This window comes from Carettochelys insculpta, chromosome 7, assembly GCF_033958435.1.
Source record: "Carettochelys insculpta isolate YL-2023 chromosome 7, ASM3395843v1, whole genome shotgun sequence".
Taxonomy (NCBI): domain Eukaryota; kingdom Metazoa; phylum Chordata; order Testudines; family Carettochelyidae; genus Carettochelys; species Carettochelys insculpta.
The window spans coordinates 14,418,139-14,442,616 of NC_134143.1; the positions used below are offsets into that span (position 1 = coordinate 14,418,139).

The 24,478-nt window shown below is 40.6% G+C and overlaps 1 protein-coding gene across 5 annotated transcripts in view; it reads right to left on the minus strand.

Annotated features, from left to right (window-relative positions):
- Positions 1-24,478, minus strand: part of DLG5 (discs large MAGUK scaffold protein 5) — a 149,234-nt gene that overhangs the window by 73,059 nt on the left and 51,697 nt on the right. For 3 of the 5 annotated variants that reach the window (XM_075000038.1, XM_075000040.1, XM_075000041.1), the window contains exon 2: positions 19,539-19,607. The exons of the other annotated variants lie outside the window; for them this stretch is intronic. In XM_075000038.1, coding sequence (XP_074856139.1) covers positions 19,539-19,607 — 69 coding nt within the window. The remainder of the gene's footprint in view (positions 1-19,538; positions 19,608-24,478) is intronic. 5 annotated transcript variants of the gene reach the window in all.

The window sequence follows — 24,478 nt, forward strand, 5'->3', positions numbered from 1 at the left end:
TGTTCATGAAAAGCCTGTTGTTCAAGAACAGTTGATTGTCAGGAAAATATTAACCCATCCATCACTTCCAGGGCCAATGTTTACTGGGGTTATCAACTGCATAAGCTCTGAACTGGCCCACAAAGGCTTTTCTGGATACTTACACCTAGGAAATCCTGAATTCTCTAATTCTTCATCTCATTTTTCTCGCCACTCAGTCACAAAATGGGCCATGTCCCTCCAGCAGCCTACTTTGGACTAGAATATCACCTTTGTGCACAAATATTTAAGCTAAGGAACATCAGCTTCCTTTAAGTCAGTGGTAGGCAACCTGTAACCCACTGGGGTTCTATGTGGGGCCCACGAGACATTTTGTTTACCATTGTCCAAGCACAGGAATGCCAGAGTTTGATGTTTTTCAGCTGCATAGGTTTTTCTTCTCCCCACCCCCTCCATTTTAGAAAAGTGACCCGCACTTAAAGCAAGGGAATGTGAGGCACATGTTGATTGCGTACAATACTGCGAGAGCCATGCACTCCTTCTGCAACCAAACTATGTGCTGCTATGGTTCAGTATGAAACCCCCCACCCCAAATTCTACGTACACAAGCGCACTACCCTATCCAAGGAGACAATATTGATTACAACAATTTTGTGATCCTCTGAGATGGAGGGCCACTCACGTAGCCCATCACTAGCCTAGGATGGCCATCACCATTTTAAGTAATATGGCAGCGCAGCCAGCCATTACATGACAAGTTCTCATGGTATGCTGCCTCAAAATTGAAAAGCAATTACTGTTAATACACTACAGCAATTCATCACTTCTACAAATACATTTTAAGTGAAAGTTTTGATCAAGAGTTTAAGAACTCAGGATAAAACTGATGTTTTCCATGGTTCAAGTAACCTCCCATTATTTTTGTCACAAATATTGATAAAGCAAAAAAAATTATTTTAAGTCTTGAAGACTTTATGCCCTTTGCCTTGTGAAAATGCACACAGCTCCCTCCCTACAAAGCAATTCAAAAAAAGTTTGTATTTGCACAATTTACTAAAAAACTTAACATTTTCAACAACATATCAGTTGAACCTCTCTCGCCTGGCACCTACAGGATCAGACCTGTGCCAAATGAGAGACTTTACCAGGTATCAGGAAGTTAATATAGTTTAGTAGCATAACCAACACTTCACTGCTTTCTGGGCTCTTAGAAAACATGTAGGGGTAAATTACAGCTAAGCAACAGCACACAACACTGAGACCCAGGACTGGTGGCTGTAAACAAATTTTATGGGACCAGAGGAAACAGGGCCACATCCAGGGTAAGTGATCATCTGGCTAACTAAAATCATGCTTGATTACAGACGTTGCCAGACAAGAGTGTGTGCCGGACTAGAGAGGTTCAACATGTAGTATCATATGTGACTTGTATATGCTTCATTAGCCTCTGGACTAAGAAATATTCAATAGTCTTCATTTCACTTAAATGGAACTTTTCTAGCTGAATGCTGCAAGTCTTATCTCATCTGACATCTTGATGTACTGTAACGACCTGTACTTACTGCTCTGCACTATTTTTCCACCTCACTGCACACTTTACATGACAGTATTACTTTTATGGACTTCAGCCAATCAAACTGGTCTTAACGAACACAAGCAGAAAGACTAAAGCACTTATCTAAATCAGGGTGAGCCCCTTCAAAAGGGGGTGCGACATGATCGGCTGCTAGGTCTCAGGCTCATCCATCTCATTAGAAATGATGAAATATGTTAGAGAGAGAGAGAGAGAGAGAGAGAGAGAGAGAGAGAGAGAGTGTGTGTGTGTGTGTGTGTGTGTGTGTATTCACATTTCTATACAGATTAATAAAGTATTTACAATCTACACGTGGATTTTTTCCACATATGCCGAAAGGATTTTTTTCCCCATATGAATATAACTGAATTTTCCATCAGTTTGGATTACATAAAACAGGTTGCGGGGAGGCTTGCTAATTGCAGGGACAAAAAATGGGGCCTGACGCAAAAAGTTTGCTCACCCTGAACTAAAAAATTATGCCTTTTCAGTAACTTATCTGATGTTTCAGACAAATCAGATTTGTCAAAATTTATTTTGTAACTGGTTCGCCTGCTTACATAAGCCTTGCATCTAGCCTTGAGAACCAGTCAATACATTGGTCACCTTTTCTGACCTCATCATCATAGCCATCAACCATGGACTCAGCGCCTGTTGGTGTTTGATGCTTCTCTGTTTCCCTCCATCTTTCTCTGTCCAGAGCAGGGTGGCTTAGTTTCAAAAGACTAACTCAGCACCAATCAGGTAAACAGTGTTCCATTCTTACCACTGAAGTAACTTTATTGTTCTACTAGATACATAATTTGTAAGCACAATCAATTTTGGTTGCATTATACTACAAACGTAACATTCTAACGACACATTAACACACATCAATATTAAAATGTTCACAAAGCAATCGCTCCATAGCTGACCTCTCAGCCTCAGCAGAAACCCACCCAATGCCATCAAGAGATGATCCTGGGAGCTTAAAGTTGTAAGTTGGTCAGACAATCAAAATCATGGACTTAGTAAATATTTTGGATTTGTGGCTCATTATGGCAATCTGTAACCCACTTCACCCTGCAACTGTAGGCATACCAATTGCCCACTTCATCCTGAATGTGAAGAAACACCTTATGCTAACCCAACTGTTCTACCCTTTATGGCACCTGATGAACTCGAAGCCCAAAAGCTTGTCTCCTTCCCCCAGTAGAAGTTGGTACAATAGAAGATAGCACCATCTACCTTTTCTCATTAATTTTTAGCAGAAAAAGCAAATTCCAGATTTTCCAGACTATCTTCAATAAATTTTTAAAAGAGCTGAAACAATCATACTGCAAGTAATTAGACTTCAAATGTTTGAGTTTACAAATATTTGCAAAAGTTCTTTCCTCTTGCATGCACAAAATTTAATCCCTGATAACTGCTAAATGACAGACTAGTGCAGGGGTCAGCAACCCTTGGCATGGGTGCCAAGAGTGGCATGCAAGCCAGGAGCTCAGCCCTGCCCCTCCTCCCCCACGAACCTGGGATCTTATTTAGGTCTATGTCTGTATTGCATATTGTCATATTTCCAAATTTAAACACTCTTCATTGGAATGATCCAGGAACTTTGCGTTTTCTCTTTATTGCAGTCCATGGCCTTGCTGTTTCAGCCTCTAGCTTTTGTTTCTTTTTATTCATTTTATGTTTAGCCCTTTCTATGCATCCTACAATTGTTTGCCTTTGATTATAATCTATGTAGCCTTGCTGAACACAGTACAGTACAGAACAGCACATTACCATCACTATGAAACCTGCTGTTGCCAAATTCAGTGACCCAGGTTTGAGGGGTGAGTTTTAAAGTTTATGGCATCTTTTCATAACTAATTATCTTTGGAAACTGGCATGAAATTTAAGATGCATTAAAGCGCACACCCCTATTTGTCACTGAGTAACCTCTATATCCCTACTGTCCAACCAACCTAGCCACGTTATTCTGAAAATCTATTATTCAAGCCAACTAGCCACACACCAATGGCCAAATGGCCACACGTGGCTAGTGTGGCTGGACACCGTGGCTCTATATGTTGGAAGCAGGTTAGAGAAATACGTTTAGCAATGTAAATTTAAAGCACATTCAAAAAACCAGTCATAAGAGGGGAAAGGTGAAACTTAAGTTACATTGATAGTTTTTCAGGAAAATTTAGTTAATAGTTAACATACGGGAGGGTTTCCCCACAAAACATAAAAGATTGTCCATAAAGAACAAATTGTGTTTTTCCCTGGGACAAATAAAATTCTAGGATCCTTGGTGGTAAGATACCATTGCTGACTGAAGTATGTTCTGAACCATATACTACAAACAGATCTGTAATTAATGGCAATATACAAGACAGTAATTGGCAGTCAAAGTACTCCTTATGTGACAGACCAAGGCAGCTAAATCTGGCCTTTAAGAAACACAGTGGGAAGCAGGACAAGCAGCAGAAAATCCATCCCAGGGAGCTCACGATGATCTGCAACACAGCAGAGACCAAAACACTGCTAGGAGACAGGGGGAGAAAAGTTAAGTTCTTTTCCAGTAAATTAGCCAAGAACCAGAGTGAAAGGTCAACAACCTGACCAAAGATACAGGACCACTTAAATCCAAGAAGTGAGCTATTTGAGAAGTGTTTTAACTCAGCAATTTCTAAGGGCTTAAGTTTAAAAGAAAGTTACTTTAATGTTAACACCTACAGATTATGACAGAGAAGAAAAATCAAAGGCAATCAAAATTACTGTATTTTGCTTGATAAATTTTTCTAATGTGGTATACTGTTAACTTTCTAAGGATATATCTACATTATACAACTTTCTAGAGACTAGATTGTGACTAAAAGTCAGCATGTATCAACACTGTAGCAGGGGAGCACTCCTACTGACAAAGCAGGGTTCACACTTCAACTTGCCATGGGAAAATATTCTCATTCATGGATGGAAAACAGGGGTGAAAGCCCCATTTACTACAAAAGTTTTTGTTGACCAGTTACAAGTGTAGACATATCCTAAATGGTTTTTCTGTTCATTTGCGGACTTTCAACAAGTATGCGACAAATGAGAGACAGCTTTACCAAATGCAAATTTCCACTGTTAAGTTACCAAAAGGGCAAAAGACTTCCATGGCCTGTCCTAGTGACAAGGACAGTTATTAAAAAAGCCAAAAACAGAGAATGTTTGCCCTTCACTGAAAAACAAGCCTTGCAAAGCATGTTTATGGCTCTGTTAACACCAAATATTCCAGTGCATACAGAAATAAATCACTCTACTATGCACAGACACAGAAACACTGAGGAAATAAACTGATTAAAAGGCCATCACTGTCAATGCATAGAAAACAAATTGGACACTGATAAATGGAAGACTAAGACTGTGAAAAATAATCTGATCTGGACTGGGAATGAAGTATTTATTGCTTTGCAATAGCTAAGATTTAAGGAACCAAAATTAAGCATCCTCCCAGAAAAACCATCTCAAAACACATCCTGGAACAGCCTGGGTAAGTCCACAAAATGGTGTGCAGGACAAACTGATGGTGAAGTCATGTACTCTGGACAAGCTGGGCACCGGACGACTCAAGTCTTTAAAACCAGAATGCTGGTGGTGGTGTTCATTACAGAATGGAATGTCAACTGTGCTGAGAAAAGTCAGTATAATAAAAGAAGGGAGAGAGACACCTATGGCAAAGGGAAACAGAGCCAGTTGTGAGGAAACCAGAGTATGTAACCAATATAATGAGATGTAACTAATTGATCTGAATGAGGAGACAGCAGGAAAGCACCGTGAAGTAACTGACACTCCTGACAACTCAGTATTTAAAATAATGGAACAGAAGATAAACTACACAAAAAGGGAACAGGAGGGACAAGGCCAGAATTGGCATGCCATCCATGTCACAAAAAAATCTGAAAATATGAAGAAATGGAGTTCAGACCATGGGAGAACATATTTAATACCAACATATTAATGGAGCTGATTTTTATTCAGGTATCTCATAATGCTTGCCAGCAGACTGTCCTCAGTCACACCCTGCCCTCTTTCTGCACATGAAATGCAGAGACTTACATTAACTGAAGTTTCTACACAATACTGAGGGAAGGAATAAACCATTAACAGGTTTGTTGTAAGCAAGACATGAGAAGTCATTCTTCTGCTCTACTCTGCGCTGGTTAGGCCCCAGTTGGAGTACTGTCTCCAGTTCTGGGCTCCGCATTTCAAGAAAGATGTGGAGAAATTGGAAAGGGTCCAGAAAAGAGCAACAAGAATGATCAAAGAGAACATGACCTATGAAGAAAGGCTGAAAGAATTGGGCTTGTTTAGTTTGGAAAAAAAGATTAAGCAAGGACATGATAGCGGTTTTCAGGTATCTAAGAGGAGGAGGGAGAAAATTTGTTCTCCTTGGCTTCTGACGATAGAACAAGAAGCAATGGGCTTAAACTGCAGCAAGGGAAGTTTAGGTTGGACGTTAGGAAAAAGTTCTTAACTGTCAGGGTGGTCAAACACTGGAATAAATTGCCTAGGGAGGCTGTGGAATCTCCATCTCTGGAGATATTTAAGAACTGGTTAGATAAGTGTCTGTCAGGGATGGTCTAGACAGTACTTGGTCCTGCCAGGGCAGGGGGCTGGACACGACCTCTCAAGGTCCCTTCCAGTCCTAGTATACTATGATTCTATGATCTCTCTATACCCAGAAATACAGCCAAGATAATCAAGCTAGAGGCTGGGTCTGTATAACTTCATTGGGCTGGAAGAAAGGAATGACAAATTTCAGAAATTCTAATCTGGGCAGAGGGAAAGGAGTGATGGGTTAGTAAGTTACTCAACAGTGCACTGTCTCATAGGCCAGTGATCAGATAAGTCTTGAAACATAACTGGCAGAGGTAATTGGGACACACTAATTCAGAGAGAGTGTGGGGAGGGATAAAGACCTCCTGGCTACTTTGGAGGGACATCTGCTTTTGGGAGAGGACTGGGAAGAAGGTGGAGAATAAAGAGAACAGGTGGGAGGAGAGAGCGGCTGAGCCTCAGAAGAAGCCACTGAAAAATGGAAGACAACATGCTTCTTTTATTACCCAAACTGATGTGGCTAACACTTGTTTTAAAACTTGAACTTTAAAGACTGTTTTAAAAACAAATTAAAAGGCATTCCTTCTCCCCTGCTTCCCCATTCCATTAGTTGAACCACCACCACCTTTTTCAGGTCTTTTCCAAGCCATTTCTCTGGTCGCCATATCACTTCCCTATGGCATAACTTCATGGACATCCAGCTCACACTTTTATAAGTTATGACCTGCAGCTTAACTTTCCCACCTCACACTAACAAAGCCCTCCATAAACCTACTGCGGGGAAGGTAAAAAACTGACTGGTTGCCCCCAGAGTGCTCCCTCTCACAGAGCTGCTGTGATAAGCTGCAAAACCCTCCAAGCTTGTACTTTCAAGTGTGTTTACACAGAGACATCCAAAATGCAGCAGCAACTACATGTAGGCTCTCTAAACACCCATCCTTCCTGCCTGAGACCCCAGAGCAGTACTGTCCTGACCTGGTCAAGTCAGTTTCTCCTTCAATGTGAAGAAGTCCATGCAAACTTACAGTAACCAAATGGAGATTTTTCTCTAGACACCTTAATCAAATGTACACTGATTTGCATTAAAACTTAAAATAAATTTAAACTACAAAAGGATAGATTTTAAGCAATTCTAAGTGAGAGCAAACAAGCCAAAACAGAACACCTGGTAAATACCCAAAAATACAAACAGCTTAGCATATTGGATAGGTAGGACATGAATTAGCCAAGTCTCATCCTGAGTGATCAACAAGAGGGTGGATCCTTAAGATACAGTTTGTTTTGCAACTTGGCTTTCCTAGGTTTTTGTACACAGGCTAGAAATCCCTTTAGCCTGGGGACCAATCAATTCCACAAGTTTAGTCTTTATTCCTTCGGTGCTTCCAGATGTGTTTTTGTAGGCAGAGTGAGGTAATATGATGATGTTATAGCCCCCTTATATATATTGCTCCAATTTTCTGGAAAGCTCGTTTGCTGTGACCTGGGTCAAATAGGTCCCACTGTGATGTGCTGTCATAGGGGTTTCCAAGGCACACAGTTATGCTCTAGGAATTATTTTTCTCAGAGAAATGTTATGGATTGTGTTATACAGGAAGTTACACTGAGTAGCGCTCAACCTTTCTGAACTACTGTGCCCCTTTCAGGAGTCTCATCTGTTTTACATATTCCCAAGCAGCACCCTGTGTAAAAACCCCTTGCTTACACAACTAGGCACAAAAACACAAAAGTGTTACAGCAGACTACTACTGAAATGGTGCTTAATTTCAATATTTTTATTCCATTACACTTAATCATAGGTAACAATGAAATTTATATTTCAGTGTATGTTAAATAAAGCAGTATGACAAGACATCATCCATATTAAATTTTAGTTTGTGCTGACTTTACTAATGCTTTTTATATAGGCTGTTGTAAAACTAGGCAAATATCTACATGGACAGCCAGAAAACCTCCATATACCCCAAAGGAGAAACCTACCACTGGTTGAGAACCACTGGACTATGATCACAAATATCCCTTTCGGCTTTGAAATGAATGACTCTCAGATTAAAAACACATTGTAACAACCAAGAATTACAGAGCTGCAATTACATCTTGAAAGGTTACCATTAAAATTTCTGCAACCTGTTCTTAAATTGTTTTATCCTAGCTCTGAATGTATTGCTAATCTGAAAGAAGGTTTTTCTTTCGAAGATGGGGTTTATTTTGGAAAGACCCCCGTCTATACTGCTTTTTTTCTTTCGAAAGAATCTCTTCTGAAAAGATTATGCAAATGAAGCACAATGTGTAAATCAGTGCCTCATTTGCATTTTCAATTTCCCTCACTTGCATGGAATGCAAATATAGACGTGGCCTGCAGGTGTTTGAAAGGAGGTGGGATGGTTCTGATCCAACACCTCCTCCATCTTGGCAGGGAGAGTATACTAGATGCCTTGTGGTCCTTTCTAACCACATGGTTCTATGATTTTATGACTATTATAGTAGAAACCTCTGAAAATTCAAAATGATATGAGCAAGAAACGTAAGATACCATCCAAGAATCACTCTGGAAGGATGCATAGCTTCTACCACAATAGAAACGCTACAGCACTTTGAAAAATATTTCATCAATACTTAAAACTACAGATTGAACCTCCCTAGTCTGGCGCACACTCATCCAGCAACATCGGTAATCCATCTGGACGACCCAGTTTCCCCATGGTCTCATAAAATTTCTTTACAGCCACCAGTCCTGGCCCTCTGTTTTCTGTGCTGTTACTTACCTCTAATTTATCCTTAAATGTCTTCTAAGAGCTCAGTAAGCAGTGGAAGTGTTGGTCCTATGCTAGACACTACTGACCTCCTCCTCAGGTGCTATATTAGAGAGGTTGAACCTATACCACCTACCACCAGGAGAGGTAAACCAGAAATTGTCACCTACTTGCTCTGCCATGGCTTTCTGCCTGACTTTTCAGCAACTGGGCTGCTCAGTGTTTGGTGCATAAGCACTCATCTCCATATAAATTACTCTGATGTCACAGAAGCTGGATTGTGGCTCTGCTCGTTGATTCTGCCTAGCATGGGGAACAGGCTCATGAAGGAAGCTTCTATTCACATACCAATATCCTTCTGATCAGCTGGGAACAATGAGAAAGGAAATACACAGCAAGGGTATGACAGTTTAATGAGTATTTCTTAGGGGATGGGGGTGGGTGGAAGGATTGACACACACTTGCAGTAGTACAGGGAAATGAACTATTACAGCTTTATATCACACCTGTTCTGTACATAATGGGACTTCTGCCTCCGGTACTGTCCAAACAGCACTTTCAATGTGCAGCGTACAAGTTTTATTGCCAACAAAACCCAAAAGGAAACAAATGGAAAGAAATAAAGTATTATCTGCATAGGTTTGGAGTTATGACGAACACTTACAGGGGGAAACATCTAACAGGTTCCTGACAGTGACACAAGTTAATGCTGTTATGGTCTATTCACAAACACAGAGCAAGAATGTGACAAGGACACTAAGGAGCACCCATTCCTCTCCCAAGTATGCTACCCACAATCTTTATAACAGCACAGGTGGGAAAGCATCTGATGCCCAGTCATTAATCCCCACCCTACAAAGCTGGGCAGAACACGCAGACAAGGTGGGCAAGTGGCTGGACCCTTGGCACCTGCCTACTTCTTGTGGTACCACCAGCATAGCCAAGATGGCCTGGAGAGAGACGTAATCTGTGCCAGGAAAAGCACTAAAGCAGCTAATCTTGCAGCCAGAGACAGGGAGGCCCTGAATCATTACAAGTCACAACTCAGTCCCTACTCTGCTCCTGTGACAGCATAATGATATGCTGGCCTTCACTTAAGGCAGACTCTAAAATTGCAATTTAAGTCACAAACAGATCAATAAATCAACCTGAGTGAGTGAGGAGGGGGGACAACTCTTGAACTATTCCCCAGAAACGTTATAGATAGCTGGAGCTTTTAAGAGACCCAACTGATTTATGTAGCAGCAACGAAGGGTTTCATCTGCAAATTCAATACCCTCAGCTCAGGATTAAACAAAGACTGTGAATGGCTGGCTAAATACAAAAGCAGCTTCCCCTCTCCTGGAGTTCACACCTCCAGACCTACTGATGACAATACAACTCAGCCTGCCTGACTGAGCTAACCTCGTTATCCTCAGCCTTGCTCTGGCCTATTTATACCTGGCCTTGCAGATTTCCAGGACCAGCATCTGAAGAAGTGAGTTAACTCACGAAAGCTCATGCTCAAAACTTTTCTGTTAGTCTATTAGGTGCCACAGGACCCTTTGTTGCTGCTACAGATCCAGACTAACACGGCTACCCCTCTGATAACTGATTTATGTGTGATCCTGTTTCTGGGCAGTGGGAAGGATGAGAAACAGCCAAATACTTCATGTAGCTTATAATGTAAGAAAATCTTGCTCACTTAGAATATGAATTTACTGAGACTTTTACAACATCCCAGGGGAATGATGAAACAGCACAATTGTTCCATTCCTAGATATACAACATGTACATTCAAATTGCCTCCAAGATGGTTCTGACAGCTCATATGAAAGTCACACACATATGTTGTTGAAATGCACAACATACGTATGTACACTGAAAAGGTTTATCAATGGGCAAGGAACCGCCTTCATTTTAAAAAGAAACAGAAAAAAGTTCATTTTCTTACTTTACATTAAAACCACTAGACATTTATCTTTTAACAAATGTCTGCCAGTAGATGTTTGCAAAACCATGGATAATAGAATACATACTGGTCTGGGTGCTAAATGTTACACATTGATTATTCTGGTAGTAAAACTGAAAGGGCAGCCTATGTTAATATTTCCTAACATACATACATTCAGAAAAAAGTTGGCATTTCTGGATATTTATTTTCTCACCGCACCAACAATATGAAGCAGTAGCATGCAATACTGGCCATTCCAATGAATGCAAGTTAGAAATGCAGCCTCTCCAACTTGAGATGTTTTCCTCTTCCTGGCCTCCCTTATTATGATAGTGTCTAGAAACACACAAGTATCTTGGAAGTGGTCCAAAATATGGAAACACGGTAAAGATTCTGTACAGTACGTATCTTACAATACGCCATGTAAGATACATAAAATTAATATTTGCTCATTTAACTAAAGATAACCTGGAATCTTCCGAGATTTACCAGCATACTGCGAAGTTGTTCCCAAAACAGAAAACAATTGGCGTAAGTATTAAGACAAAAGAAGCCCACCTCTTCTCATTTTTTGCCTACCAGGTTGGAGCATCACACATTTTGAAGCAGAAAAGTTAGTCAATTAGCACACAGGATCACTCTTAGTTAAGTCATGAAAGACATCTTCTTAGAAACACTAGTTACAGTGACCTAAACACTACACACACACACACACACTATGTCCATGAGACACATTCTCCCACCTCACAGAGAGGTGGAGTATTTATGCCTCCTGGACAAGTCTTCATGAGACCTGCACAAGGCTGAATAACTTAGATTCATGATGCTCTGTGGGGCCCTGCTTCCCATCCGTTAACGTTGGCCCTAGCTATTAAACGGAGAAAAAGTTTCTGGGGAACAGGCAGGCTGTGGAATTTTATAGCATTTTGGGCACACAAAGGTTGAGTACCCCGATACAAAGCACAGAAATCAAGAGATGATGTTCACACGGAAGGAAAAGATGGGACAGCTTGCACCCCCTTGAACAACAACAACTAGTTTAAACATCAGAAAGTAAACCAAAAGCCTGGTATCAACTGATCAAGCCGCTCAGATAAAGTTTAATGGTTTTGGCATTCTACCCTAAGCCAGTGATGTCAGAGATTTATTGGCAAGGGATAACAGATGTCATGGGTTTGTCTAATCTGGACTATAGAATTAACCTGGAGAAGACAAAGCCAATTTTGACAAACAGCAAAAGACAGTCCATACCCTGCAGTAAAATCAAAAGTCTCCCTTTCTGGGAAAAGAGGAGTGCTCAAATTCCTAGTTCATTGAATAAGCAAACGCATATTTACCAGCAAGGCCTGCTATTCCCAAGGTACAATGGCTACATTGTTGGATTGCATGGTTCACTGGACTTTTTTTTTCCCCCCTGGTTAGGAGCACCAGTTTAATTGTCCTGGTCTCCATAGCACTGATGTGCAGATTTTTATTTTTTTTTTTTTTTAAATACAGAGGACACCTAGTTTGTCCTGTTCTGTGCCTACTCAGAGCTTCGCAAATGTAAAGAGATGAAGAACCATGAAATCCCAGTCCAACACCATCTTAACCTCCCAAAGACTAGAAGAAACCAGCAGTTGTGACAAGAGCAACTGGCTTAAGCACAATACAGGGAAGGAAAAATGTGATGTAGTAGGATGAGGGGGAGGGGAATAAGGCAATTTACTAATATGCTGCTCCTCCCCAACGCTTGAAGATCTCAGACCCCAGACTGTCAAAGGGCCATGACACTTCAGGATCATGCTGGACTCATTGTTACTTCTAGACATGTAGATTGTCATTGTGATAGTGACCCATCCACAGCAGCCCAGGCTACATTACTACAGCTCACTCCACTTAGGGTTGAATGCAACTGAAACAGCTGAAGTTGGTCAAGCGCACACAGTAGCGTGTTTCCTAAGCAGCAACACAAATACATCATTTTTAGTTCCTAAACTACACTGCCTCCCATTTGTTTTTATCATAGAGTTAAAAACCTTGATCCTGATCTCCAAAGCCCTGAACAGACTGGGATCCAGCTGTCTCATCCTCCACAAACCTGCAGAACAGCTACTATCTTCAAAGACAACACAGTTTGAGGCACTCTGCAATTGAGGGAAGAGCATGCCAGCCAGCAGGACCTGGGCCATTGGATCAATTTAATTCCACGTTCCGATCAACGTTCTGGCCGTAGGTTTTCCCCCTGGGGAATAATGCCCATAAATTTAAAACTAATTAAAAGAAGAAGCTGTTAACATATAAATGCACACATCCCTGTAACCACAAAGCAGTAGATTCTTTTCTGCTTCCAGCTCAGTTCTGTGCTTAGATATCAAAGTAACAGGTATCTTATGGACAACTTGTTTTCCTTCAGGTCCTGCTGTTCCTCTGATCAGTCTCACGTAAGGCTTCTCTTATGCTGACGATTCACAGTGTACAGCAGGCTGATCCTGGCTCAGTCCAGAGTGACACTGCAAGCATCAGGATGGAACGGAAGGGAGTTCAGGGCACCAGACAGAGCATCAGCTTGCTCTTAAAACCTGTGAAGTGCTGCTTTAAAGAGCATCAAATGCCTCTCTCTTCCCCTCCAGTTTATGATTCATCCAGCTTTGCCCCTCCTCAAGTCTTCAAGAGGAAGTAAACACCATTACACTCCCTTAAATAAATAAAAACCAAACAAAACTCAGCTAACTGCTCAGCAGCACACCTGAAATCAAACAGAAATCTGTGGTAGAGGAAAGATAAGATCTCAGTGAAGGGACATCTGCCACAGGCAAGAGAGCCAAGGGCTACAACTGCAAATGAGTAACTGAGAAGACTGAAGTGGCAGCTCTCCCCAGATGCACATAGAGGCACAAAAATTATCTGTAAAGCATTGTTCCCATATTCTGACAGAAAGGGGGAAGGGCTAAAATTTGCTGTCACTACAGGTGACGAAGATGGCAGGATATATACACTTATATTCCAAGTTATCTTTGGTTCACTCCCTTCCCACCACCAGGTATTTCCCCACAATCCATTCATGGAGTTTGCAGAGAGAGGACAACTCAGCAAATTACCAGCTGTTTCATTCGCACACAAATTGGTGCTGCTGCTATGCACACAATTTCTATTAGCAGTCAACCAGAACAATATGGCAGGTACAGTAGGAACTCTCAAGAACCTAACTTGACACAACAATCCCTGCTCCAAAGTGCCTATGCAAAATACAGTCAATCCTCACTTTATGCATCTTCAGGTTGTGCAGAACTTGCTTTAAGGCATGTTTCACACAACTTGAAGACGTGTGGCTATCAGCCTGTCTAGCTTCTCGCAGCAGCAGGCAGCTAGGCATGCTAAAAGCCCCTTTCCTCTGCCTTCCCAGAGCATAGGGGGAAGGCTTTTAGTTCACCTGGCTGCCCGCACCAGGCAGGCTAAAATGCCCTTCCCAGAACAGCACTGCTGTCAAGGTGACTGTGGCATTGCTCTGGGAAGGCAGGGAGCAGGGTTTTAACCTCCGCCCCAGCTGCCTGCTATTAAGGAAGCTAAAACCCTCTTGCCCTCCCTGAGCCAGCTGCCCCCTCCCCCAGCTCAGCCCCCAGCACACTACAGCCCCACACAGGGCTCGGGCTCCAGCCCCTCTGCTCGCCACTCCTGTAGACTCTGCTCCAACCTCCACGGTCCCAGCTCCAACCCCCGCATGCCCCAGATCAATTCTACCCTCCCACTACTCATGCAGCCCTAACACACCCCAGGCTTAACCCCTTGGCCCCAACCCACTGCCAAATCCCCCACCCCAACTTACCCGAAATTCGGGATGTGCGAGGGCTGCACAGAAAACAACCCTTGCATATCCCAAGAGACTACTGTGTTTATACTACCATCATCATGACTTGCAGATGAGACATTTTCATACAGTACAATCGAACTACCCTGGACAGGATCTACCTATCACTGTTAAAGATGATTAAACTAGGGAACGGACACCTCTTCACTCATGGCAGTTACCGGATAACAAGTCTTCATGTCATCCACCCGTTTGTGAGTCTCTTGATGACTGATCAGCCAAATTCTGGAGCCACAGATCTTATCACAAAAGGGGCAGTGTTGGTCACTGCTGGAAAGGCATTGGACAGTTTTTGATGCTTTTTTTTTTTGTTCTCCACCTCTACTTGTGTGCACTGCAGCAGGATCTCTGAAATTTGTGCCATCCCCTCTCGGATTACCCCTCTCCACTGGAAACAGTCCTGGGCAAGGTTCTCCCAAGTGTCAACACCGATGCACTGTTTCATGTGTGTCTTCAGCACACCCTTATATTGCTTCCTCTGGCCCTCAAGTCTCCTCCGCCCTTCCTTTAACTCTGAAAACACAATCTGTTTTGGGACGCACTGACCAGACATCCAAACCACATAAGCCATCTAACCAAGTTGTTGGTGAATGATCATAGCTTCAATGCTGGTCATGTTCAACTCTTCCAGAACACTAATATTCATCTGCCTATACTTCCAAGAGATATTTAGGATTCTTCTGAGGCAGCACTGATTATATTGTTCAAGTGCCTTCCAATGATGCTTGTATGTTGCCCAGGTGTCACATGTGTACAGCAGTGTTGTAACTACCACTGCACGGTATACACAAGGAGCTTTGTGCTGGCAGAGCTGTCCCAGCTTCTGAAGGCCCTATGTCTCAGGCGGGCAAAAGCAGAGCTTGCACAGCACAGACAATGCTGGATTTCTACACCTATGTTGACCTTAGTGGAAAGATGACTTCCAAGGTACAGAAAATGCTCCACATTTTCCAACAGTTCCCCACTGACTTCAGTAGAAGGTACATGAGATTGTCCCGTCAGCAAGAGTTCATGGAGAACCTTGGTCTTTCTGACATTCAGTGTGAGGCTGAGATTCTCGTATGCTTTGGTGCAGGCGCTTAACATGTCCTGAAGGGATCCGGGAGAAAAAAAACAACCACCATGGGATGAATACCAGTACAATTCTGTGTTATTATTTGAGGTCAAGCCTCGGAGATTTCACTCATCTACTTGCCCCAGCTAGTAATTAGCCTTCCCTGATGAGTGGGGAAAGGATGACAAACCTAAGCTACAACTTTCTTCTATCTAAGCTTTAATTTTTTTAAAAAGTAATTTCATTTCCAAGTACTGCCTTTGACACACAGCCTTCAAAATATGAACTCCGCAAGCCTATTCACTGTTCTGGCACCCTGGTCTATTTCACCGCTACTATTTAAATTCCTATGAAATTCACAAGCATCTTTTCCATGATACTGTGTTGATACAGAGGCGCTATTTCAAGACAGTACCCCACAGTGAAGACCAGGGAGGGCACCAGATACACAGCAGTGAGGATGCTCTGCACTAGGAAGTCTAAGAAAGAACCTTCTCTAGTACAACTGTGAGAGAAGGGGGAGGAGGTGGTGATTCAGATTTATAAGACATACTAGGCTAGAGGCCATTAATGAATATGGAGCCCACAAGCAAGGTTAGATCTTTCTTTTAAAGAACTTGGGGCAGGATCTGGATTTCTTCCCACGTGCTTCCCCAAGAGTCTATTAGTTGTACTAAAATGTTTCATATTTGCCTCTAGCAGCTAATCGTTCCAGTTCTGAACCTTGTTTGACGTGATCAAGTACAGCAGAACTAAAATTTTATAAAACATCAGTGGAAATGTAAGGATCACCCAGGGTTATCCACAGGAGAACAACAGAGATGAATCCTGGGTGAATCTCTTTCCTACCAGGTAAGAGAAACCAATGCATTGAAAAAACAAGACTCTCAAACCAATGACAAATTAGATCTGTTTGAAGATTTACATTTCATTGACAGGTCATTTCTAGTAGACTACTTTTCTCTACTTTCCATACTGTGTGCATTTAAGATTCCAAATGTGCCAGTTTCATTGCACAGAGTGTTCTATTAGTGAAGATCTCTCTCAATGTAAGTTTTTACTTTTATGTTGTAGCAATTTATTACTGCTAAGATTCCATTCAATAAAGCCATATGAAGCTGTTAGGGCACTGACATGTGAACAGTTTTAACTGTGATGGCTTGTAATTCAACAAACCAAACAGTGGTAAAATAATTTGGCTGTAGTTTTGAGGTGACTTGAAAACAAAGATTTTTACATACTGGATAAGATGTAAAAATATCGACCATTATTGGGTTCCACAAAAATGAAATGAAAATGCTAAAAATAGTATTCCCTGCTTAGAACAGAAAAAAAGACTGGATACAAATGAACACAATGTTGTACCCTACAATCTGAATGCAGATTTAACAAATGCTAGCTTCAAACAACAAAGTAAGTCCATCTACCTGTGCAGGCATTATATATACACACTACACCTACTAAATTATTTTCAAGGGAGATGAAATATGAAGAATCCTAAAACTCAAAATATTGATTGTTGGACACGTTTAATAGACTGCATTCAGTTCATGTTAAGAGACATTCCATCACTGCCAATTTCTAACAGGATCAAGACATCCCCCGAAGAGGTTTGTGTCCTTTAACTAAATACCCAAGTCAAATAGTCACAGAACATAGAATTTAGTATCAAAATGAAAGTTTTTCCAAGAACTTTGCATCAAGATCCTGGGTTATGTGTTAGATCATTGGAACTATAAGGAAGACATCACATTCTGGACAATCTTCCTCCAGATTTTGCAGAATTTAGGACTAAGCCACTGTGTTTAAAAGTAAGGCTTTGATCTGAAGTACACAATCCAAGAGAGACTCCATTAAGCTTGACAGGCTTTGGACTGGGTCATGGTAGGAGAAGGAACACAGAACACATTTAAATACACAATACTAATACTTGTTTCTAACATGTGTAACTTCATTCTTGTGAAACTTCCTGTGAAATGTCTTGTAAATAAATCAAACCACACTGGGCTACAAAAAAAAAAAAAAAAAAAAATAAAAATAAAAACCCCACCCCCAAAAAACAGGTGCATATTTTTATTAAAAGCAAGATGCTGTGAAATACGTTGGCATATGAGATGCCATCATTAAGTTTCAGTGTTAACTGTTATTGAGATATGGCAGTTCATGACTCAGGGCTACTCTTTGTGGCTAAATATGAGCTCTAGAAGACAGTACCACATTGGTCCACATACAGCAGTATATCTTTGTATCCAGAAGAGCTAGAAAAAGAATTTTGGTACATAAGTCTGAGTTTCACAAAAATAACTGGAAGTACCTGCAATATACAGACATGCCTTAAATATGCACTAAAGCATCACATTTCTGCCAATACATTTTAAAAGTGAGATTAATCAAACCCAAATCAAAATGGTGTTGCGTTCCAACAGGATCTTGTTACTGTTATTCCTACTGCAGGTTCTGAGCTAGTGGCCGGAATAAAAATACTTCCCAAAGAAAATGGCTGTATTTCACAAAATAATGACATATGACAACAATCTGGTTTGGATAACAGTGTAAATCACAAGAGAACTTTAAAACAAAAGGAAAAATAAAATGATTTGGTTGCAGCTTCATCAATGCCAGTCACACCACTCTCCCCACCCCCTGCCTTTTCAGAAAGTACACGGACAGAAAGAAAGAAGGAAAATGGAAAGCACATTATCTATAGCTTGCGGGGAGATAATGATGGTAAAGGAGTGATGTAAAATGTTTTTTTTTAATTCTCAAAACACAAACTTTTAATCCAATTATCTATATTAAAATTATAAAACTGCAAATTTAAATAATCCTCTTCCAACCATTTAGTATGTCTATCTACAGCTCTAAAATCTCTCTTTTGCCAAGCAACAAGTTAAATACATTTTTCTTTTAAAAATTAAAAGGCAGTCCTCTGCCATACACTGGCAGCCACCATACAAGTTGAGTCTTGAAAAAAAAAAAATCATTCTGCAGTGTCACAGCTTTCCAATATTTCAGCAAATAGTTTTAGTCAAGACTGAAATCTTGTTCTAGCATGCTGTAGTTAAAGTTCAACCCCATGCCTAAAGACAACCTTTAACGGGCCACTGACTTGTCTTGTGCTGTCAGAGAAATCCATGAATGTCTGATGCAGCACCGGAACTTTAAAACTTTAACCTCTACTTAAGATTAATCACTTTTATACAGATTTCACAAAAAATGCATTTTTACATGTGGAAAGCTGAATAAACTAGTAACCATGCTTGCTATTTCAGACAGTTCTTATTTTAGACTACACTTCACTACCTCCAACTTCCTAAATATCTTCACCCCCACTCTTATAAACATATGAGAAAGTAAAGTAACCATTCATATTTAAGAACAAAAGGAATATTTAAAGTTGCCTCTTAAGCTTTGCAGCAACTGGACAAAGTTTAAGAGGTGTATACTTTTGGCTAAAACTATTTTTCATTCTCTTTTTTTCAGTGTTTAGTGATGACCTACAAGTTAAAGAACAAAAGGTTTCACTAACAAAATTGCAGTAATTATGATAAGTTAACATATTTTAGTTATTTCATGTAACAACTGATCTTAAGTCAAGATTTTATTGGCTGCTCATTGTTGGGAAAACAATTACCGTTAACTATAAAAATGTTTCGCCCTGCAATACAAACAGCATTGGGCAGATGCATACAGCTCACTCTCAGAGTCACACCTATATTTACACTTGTTCCTGTGCAAAACCCAGAGGGATCCATTCATGCCTCCAAATGTGGCCATTTAAAAAAAGCACACTCCTCTCAAAAGCCTTGAACTCTTAAACATAGTACTTTACTCACCAACGCTACTAAGAGAACTGCTGCTTTCGGAATCAGATGGCATTATGGACAGCACACTGTAAGTGGACCCTGGAATATAAAAAAAGCAAGAAGGTTGGTTCTCTTCTTTTGTTCCCCTCCCCTCAACTTTCCTTCTGTCCCTTAAGAAAGCACCTGTACCTCTTTCAAAGGGTCAAATCAGAGGTTTGAAACAGACATCCCAGCTGACCAAGAGACAGTTTATTATTTATTGAGGTACTTCCATAGCACATCACTAGAATGATAACACAGTAATTGGAATATCTGTGGTTACTTGCTTCCTTTGTCATGAACCATTCCACCTCAAACACATTTTGGACTTAGCAACTGAAGCACTGTATTTCCAGAAGAAGCAATGTCTTCTGTGTTTTCTATTCTTTCAGGTATGTCTCAAATCAGTCGATTTTAAGGAAAAAATTAAAGAAATTTAATAAATGAGAAGCCTCTGCCATTCCCCGCCATCCCATGTCTCACACTACAAAATAAAATTAGCATCAAAAATTGACGTCTGGATCTTCAGCTGGAATCAATTGGTGTACTAGCTTCATGGATTTCAATGAGCTATGCCAATTTACTCTAGCTGAGGATCCAGCCCTGAATGAGAGAAAACAGGAGCAAATGCTGCAAAGATGAGAGCAACGTCAGAAAAATAAGATGATGCCATTATCAATCCTTTGAAAGATAAAAGCTAATCAAGTACCTTACAAAAAATCACATAGGCTTATCATGTTTCCTTTTAGGAATACACGGAAATAGCTACTGTAAATGGACTATGGCCCTTTTCAAGAGGTCCTGATGAATTAAAATCCAGATGTGCTCCAATTCCAAAAATTCACATTTTTTCCTCTACAAATTGTTTCATGGCGAATCTGCAAATATTATCATTTTACGATCCTGCAAGGCATCTCAATAACACAAAGGACTTCTCAATAACTGGAGAGGAAAGATGTTCTTGAGATTAAGGCAGCTCACTTGGAATCACAAAATCAAGTTTCTATTTCCAGCTTTAATCCTTCGCAATAATTTACATACTGTAACTCAGTTTCCCAATCTATAAATATACCTCCCCAAGAACGCTAATAGGATACCCTGATAGATGATCATGAGGCACTCAGATATTACAGTCACAGGCATCACACAAGTCAAAAAACAAAAGCACTAGCACAGCCTTTTCTCACTGTCACACCAGTAGGATGTCCTTTGCACAGTCACTCAAGATTCAGCCTGAAATTTCTAATAGACACCGAGATGTACCAGAATGTCATTTGTCCTGAGCATAAAAACACTACTGACCCTTGAAGGTTTGGGCTGAGAGCCAAACACTCCTCCTTTCCTAGCTAACATGGACTGACAGATCTGGATATGCTTTGGGAGCATATCTTCAAGCATCAGTCAAAAATGAATTATGGGTACAGCCTTTATTCTCTCTTACACAGTACTAAATGCATGATAAAAAATTTATTACATATAAAGAAACATATCCCTAAACAGCTAATAACGTAAGATCCCCAAGATGGTAATGCACCCATGCATCCCAAACTTCACTGAATTAGATGTATCCATGAAGTTGTAGACTTTGCTTATGCACACACAGGATCAGGACTCAAGTCACGTAGAGAAGGGAAATCAGCGTAAAAATATCAAGGTACATATCTTATAGGACCAAGATCATCACCATCTCCTCCCCACCTGCCCAAGCAATGTTTTTTTCAGAAACAGCAGTTTTGTTTTACATATCTGCTGCACTATTTTTTCTCTCAGAGAAGCAAAATCTTTCAAAGATCAGTATTGTTAAAGAGGTCCCACTTGGTAATTTTACATTGCTTGAAAAAATAGAAGTAAAGATCTTACTTTTGATATTTTAAAAATAATGTGATCCAAGAGTGAGAAATTTGATGTGCTGTTGCTGACCTGCTTTTAAAACACTTAAATAATAGTCATGCAGGCTGTGTCTTAAAATCCACATTAGAGTCTTCAAAATGGGAGAGAATCTTTTTGTTAGATCATTATTTTTATTCATCTTCAGAAAGGCAGAAATTTGCTCAAAATAAGCAAGCCTACTATTTAAAAAGGAGTCAAACTCTCTGTGGCAGAATTACTATTTCATTTTATGAAATATACTAGTTAAGTAACAATAAGATAAACCATGCCTTCTTTCTAGAGATAGTGAGACTGCAGCATAGCTGTTGGTAAGAGCTATGAGTGCAAAAACCTGACTGACAACATGCTGCCATCTGAACTACTATGTCCAAGACGAAGTGAAGAATCATCTAGCCAATCACAGCTCTCATCCACACTGCAACCAAAGAAATTACTTCTCTCTCGTATCCCTAAGGATACCTGCACATATTGGTGGTTGAGAAACATGGCCCTAAAGTAATCTGAGGTTCTGAAACAGATTACTGTATCCTTTTCCTGAGTCAGATTTGCTTTGTACACCACCAACTCACGCCTCACTTAAAACTACTTACAAAAACATGCAAAAATATCATAGACGGTGGTATCAAAGACCACCACTGAAAACTTGCTCACTTTCTACCCTCTTATTGTCAAAAGCAAATTGGAATGGAAACATTGTACTTACATTTCAGTATAAGGCATATGAAGCAGTAGAAACAAGTCACTGTCTCAACGAACTTTTAGATGGTACTGATTTTACTACAGCTTTTATGTAGCCTGTTGTAAAACTATGCATATACCTAGACAAGCTGATGTGTACCTCCAGAAGAGGTCTGTGTACCCCAAGGGTACATGTACCTTTGGCTAAAAAACACTGCCCTGCAGCATTTCTACCTGTTGTACTATGTCAACTATCACTGCCTGAGACTGCTCAAAGCTTCCCAGTGCTGAAATTATTGTTCTAAACTATTCCTGTTTAGAACATGGAACACAGCTGTACTTGAAAGGGGTGAGAAATATAATAGGCAAAACTGCTCAAAGCTTTGAATTTTCTTGCATTTTATCTCCATCTCCAGTAAATTTTTATAGTACTTGAGAAAACTGGTCCATTTTCCATCACAACTTATTTTAAAATTAGAATGTTACATTTTTTAAAATAAAATTGTGATGTGCATGAAATTTGATGAAGTGGACAATCTTATATTAGAAGAACATGGAAGCAACATTTCATTGATTATATCACTACAGGTTGAACCTCTTTAATCTGGCACCATTGTAGCGTGACCAGTGCCAGGCAAGAGAATTCAATGGATTATGAGAAGCCAATATTGTCTTGCATATTACCAACACTGCTGCTGCTTAATGGGCTCTTGGCAGACACTTAGCAGTAAATTACAGCTCAACCAGGAGCACAGAACACTGAGAGCTGGGACTGGTGGCTGTAAACAAACTTTATGGGAACTTTGGCTACACCCATGGTAAGTAGTCTTCCGGCTAACTAAAATCATGCCAGATTATAGATGTTGCCAGATGAGTGTTCCGCATTAGAGACATTTAACCTATACATTTTCAGCAGACTGGCTCATCTAATTCCTTAAAAACAGTCATACTGGCTATGCCTACACTAGCCTCAAACTTCGAAATGGCCATGTAAATGGCCATTTCGAAGTTTACTAATGAAGCGCTGAAATACATATTCAGCACCTCATTAGCATGTGGGCGACCACGGCACTTCGAAATTGACACGGCTCGCCCCGACAGGGCTCCTTTTCCAAAGGACCCCGCCTACTTCAAAGTCCCCTTATTCCTACGAGCAGATGGGAATAAGGAGACTTGGAAGTAGGCAGGGTCCTTTCGAAAAGGAGCCCCGTCGGGACGAGCCCTGTCAATTTTGAAGCGCCACGGCCGCCCGCATGCTAGCGAGGTGCTGAATATGTATTTCAGCGCTTCATTAGTAAACTTCGAAATGGCCATTTACATGGCCATTTCGAAGTTTGAGGCTAGTGTAGACACGGCCACTGGGTGAGACCAAAGGTCCATCTAACCTAATATCTTGTGTTCCAACAACAGCCAATGCCAGGTGCTCCAGAGAGAATAACCCTAACTGGTAATCCTCAAGTCATCCATCCCGTCACCCATTACCAGCCCTGCCAACAGAGACTAGGGACACCGTTCCTGTCCATGCTGGCTAATAGCCATTAATGGACCTATTCTTCCTGAATTTATCTAGCTTTTTTTTGAATTCTGTTAAAAGGCACCAGAACATGTCCTTGCAAGGAGGGCCAAAGGCTGACTGTGCGTTGTGTGAATAAATACTCCTTTTTTTGTTTTATATCTGCTGTCTATGAATTTCATTTGGTGACCCCTAGTTTTTGTGTCATGGCAAAGAGTAAGTAACTTTTTCTTGTTTACTGTCTCCACAGTGGTCATGATTTTATAGACTTTTTCATAGCCCTCCCCGCTCCTGTGTCATCTTTTTTCCAAGCTGAAAAGTTTATTTTTACACTGCTCTATCAGCTCGATGTAAGTGCTGTTCTGAAGCCTATTTGGAGATTTGTTTTGTTTTTTCAGTAAACATGGGAAGCATTTTATTAAGAAAGCTTAAATGGATTATTTGATTTTTAATGCAAAATTTTAGTTGACAGTTGTGTTTCAGTCATCAATGCTACAAAAAAGTAGAATGTTCGTTTATGTCTATACTTACCAAGGGAAGAGGGGAAAATCAGTGTGCAGCGATCAGTCTTCCAGGGATCAATTCTGCCGTGTGTGAAGACGCAGCAAAACTGATCTCTCTGGGCTGAGCTATCAACCCTGGTACTCCATGATGATGTGTAGAATTAAAGGGACATTGACACAAGCCAGAAGAGGCCTAATCTGCACTAGAGAAGAAAGTCGATCCTGATATGTCAATTCTAGCTAGGCAAATGGCGCGGCTAGAATTGCACATCTGGGTTTGACTTTTATCTGTAGTGTAGACCAGGCCTTACCCTAAGCAACTCTGTGGTGTTGTGAGTTAAGTATAT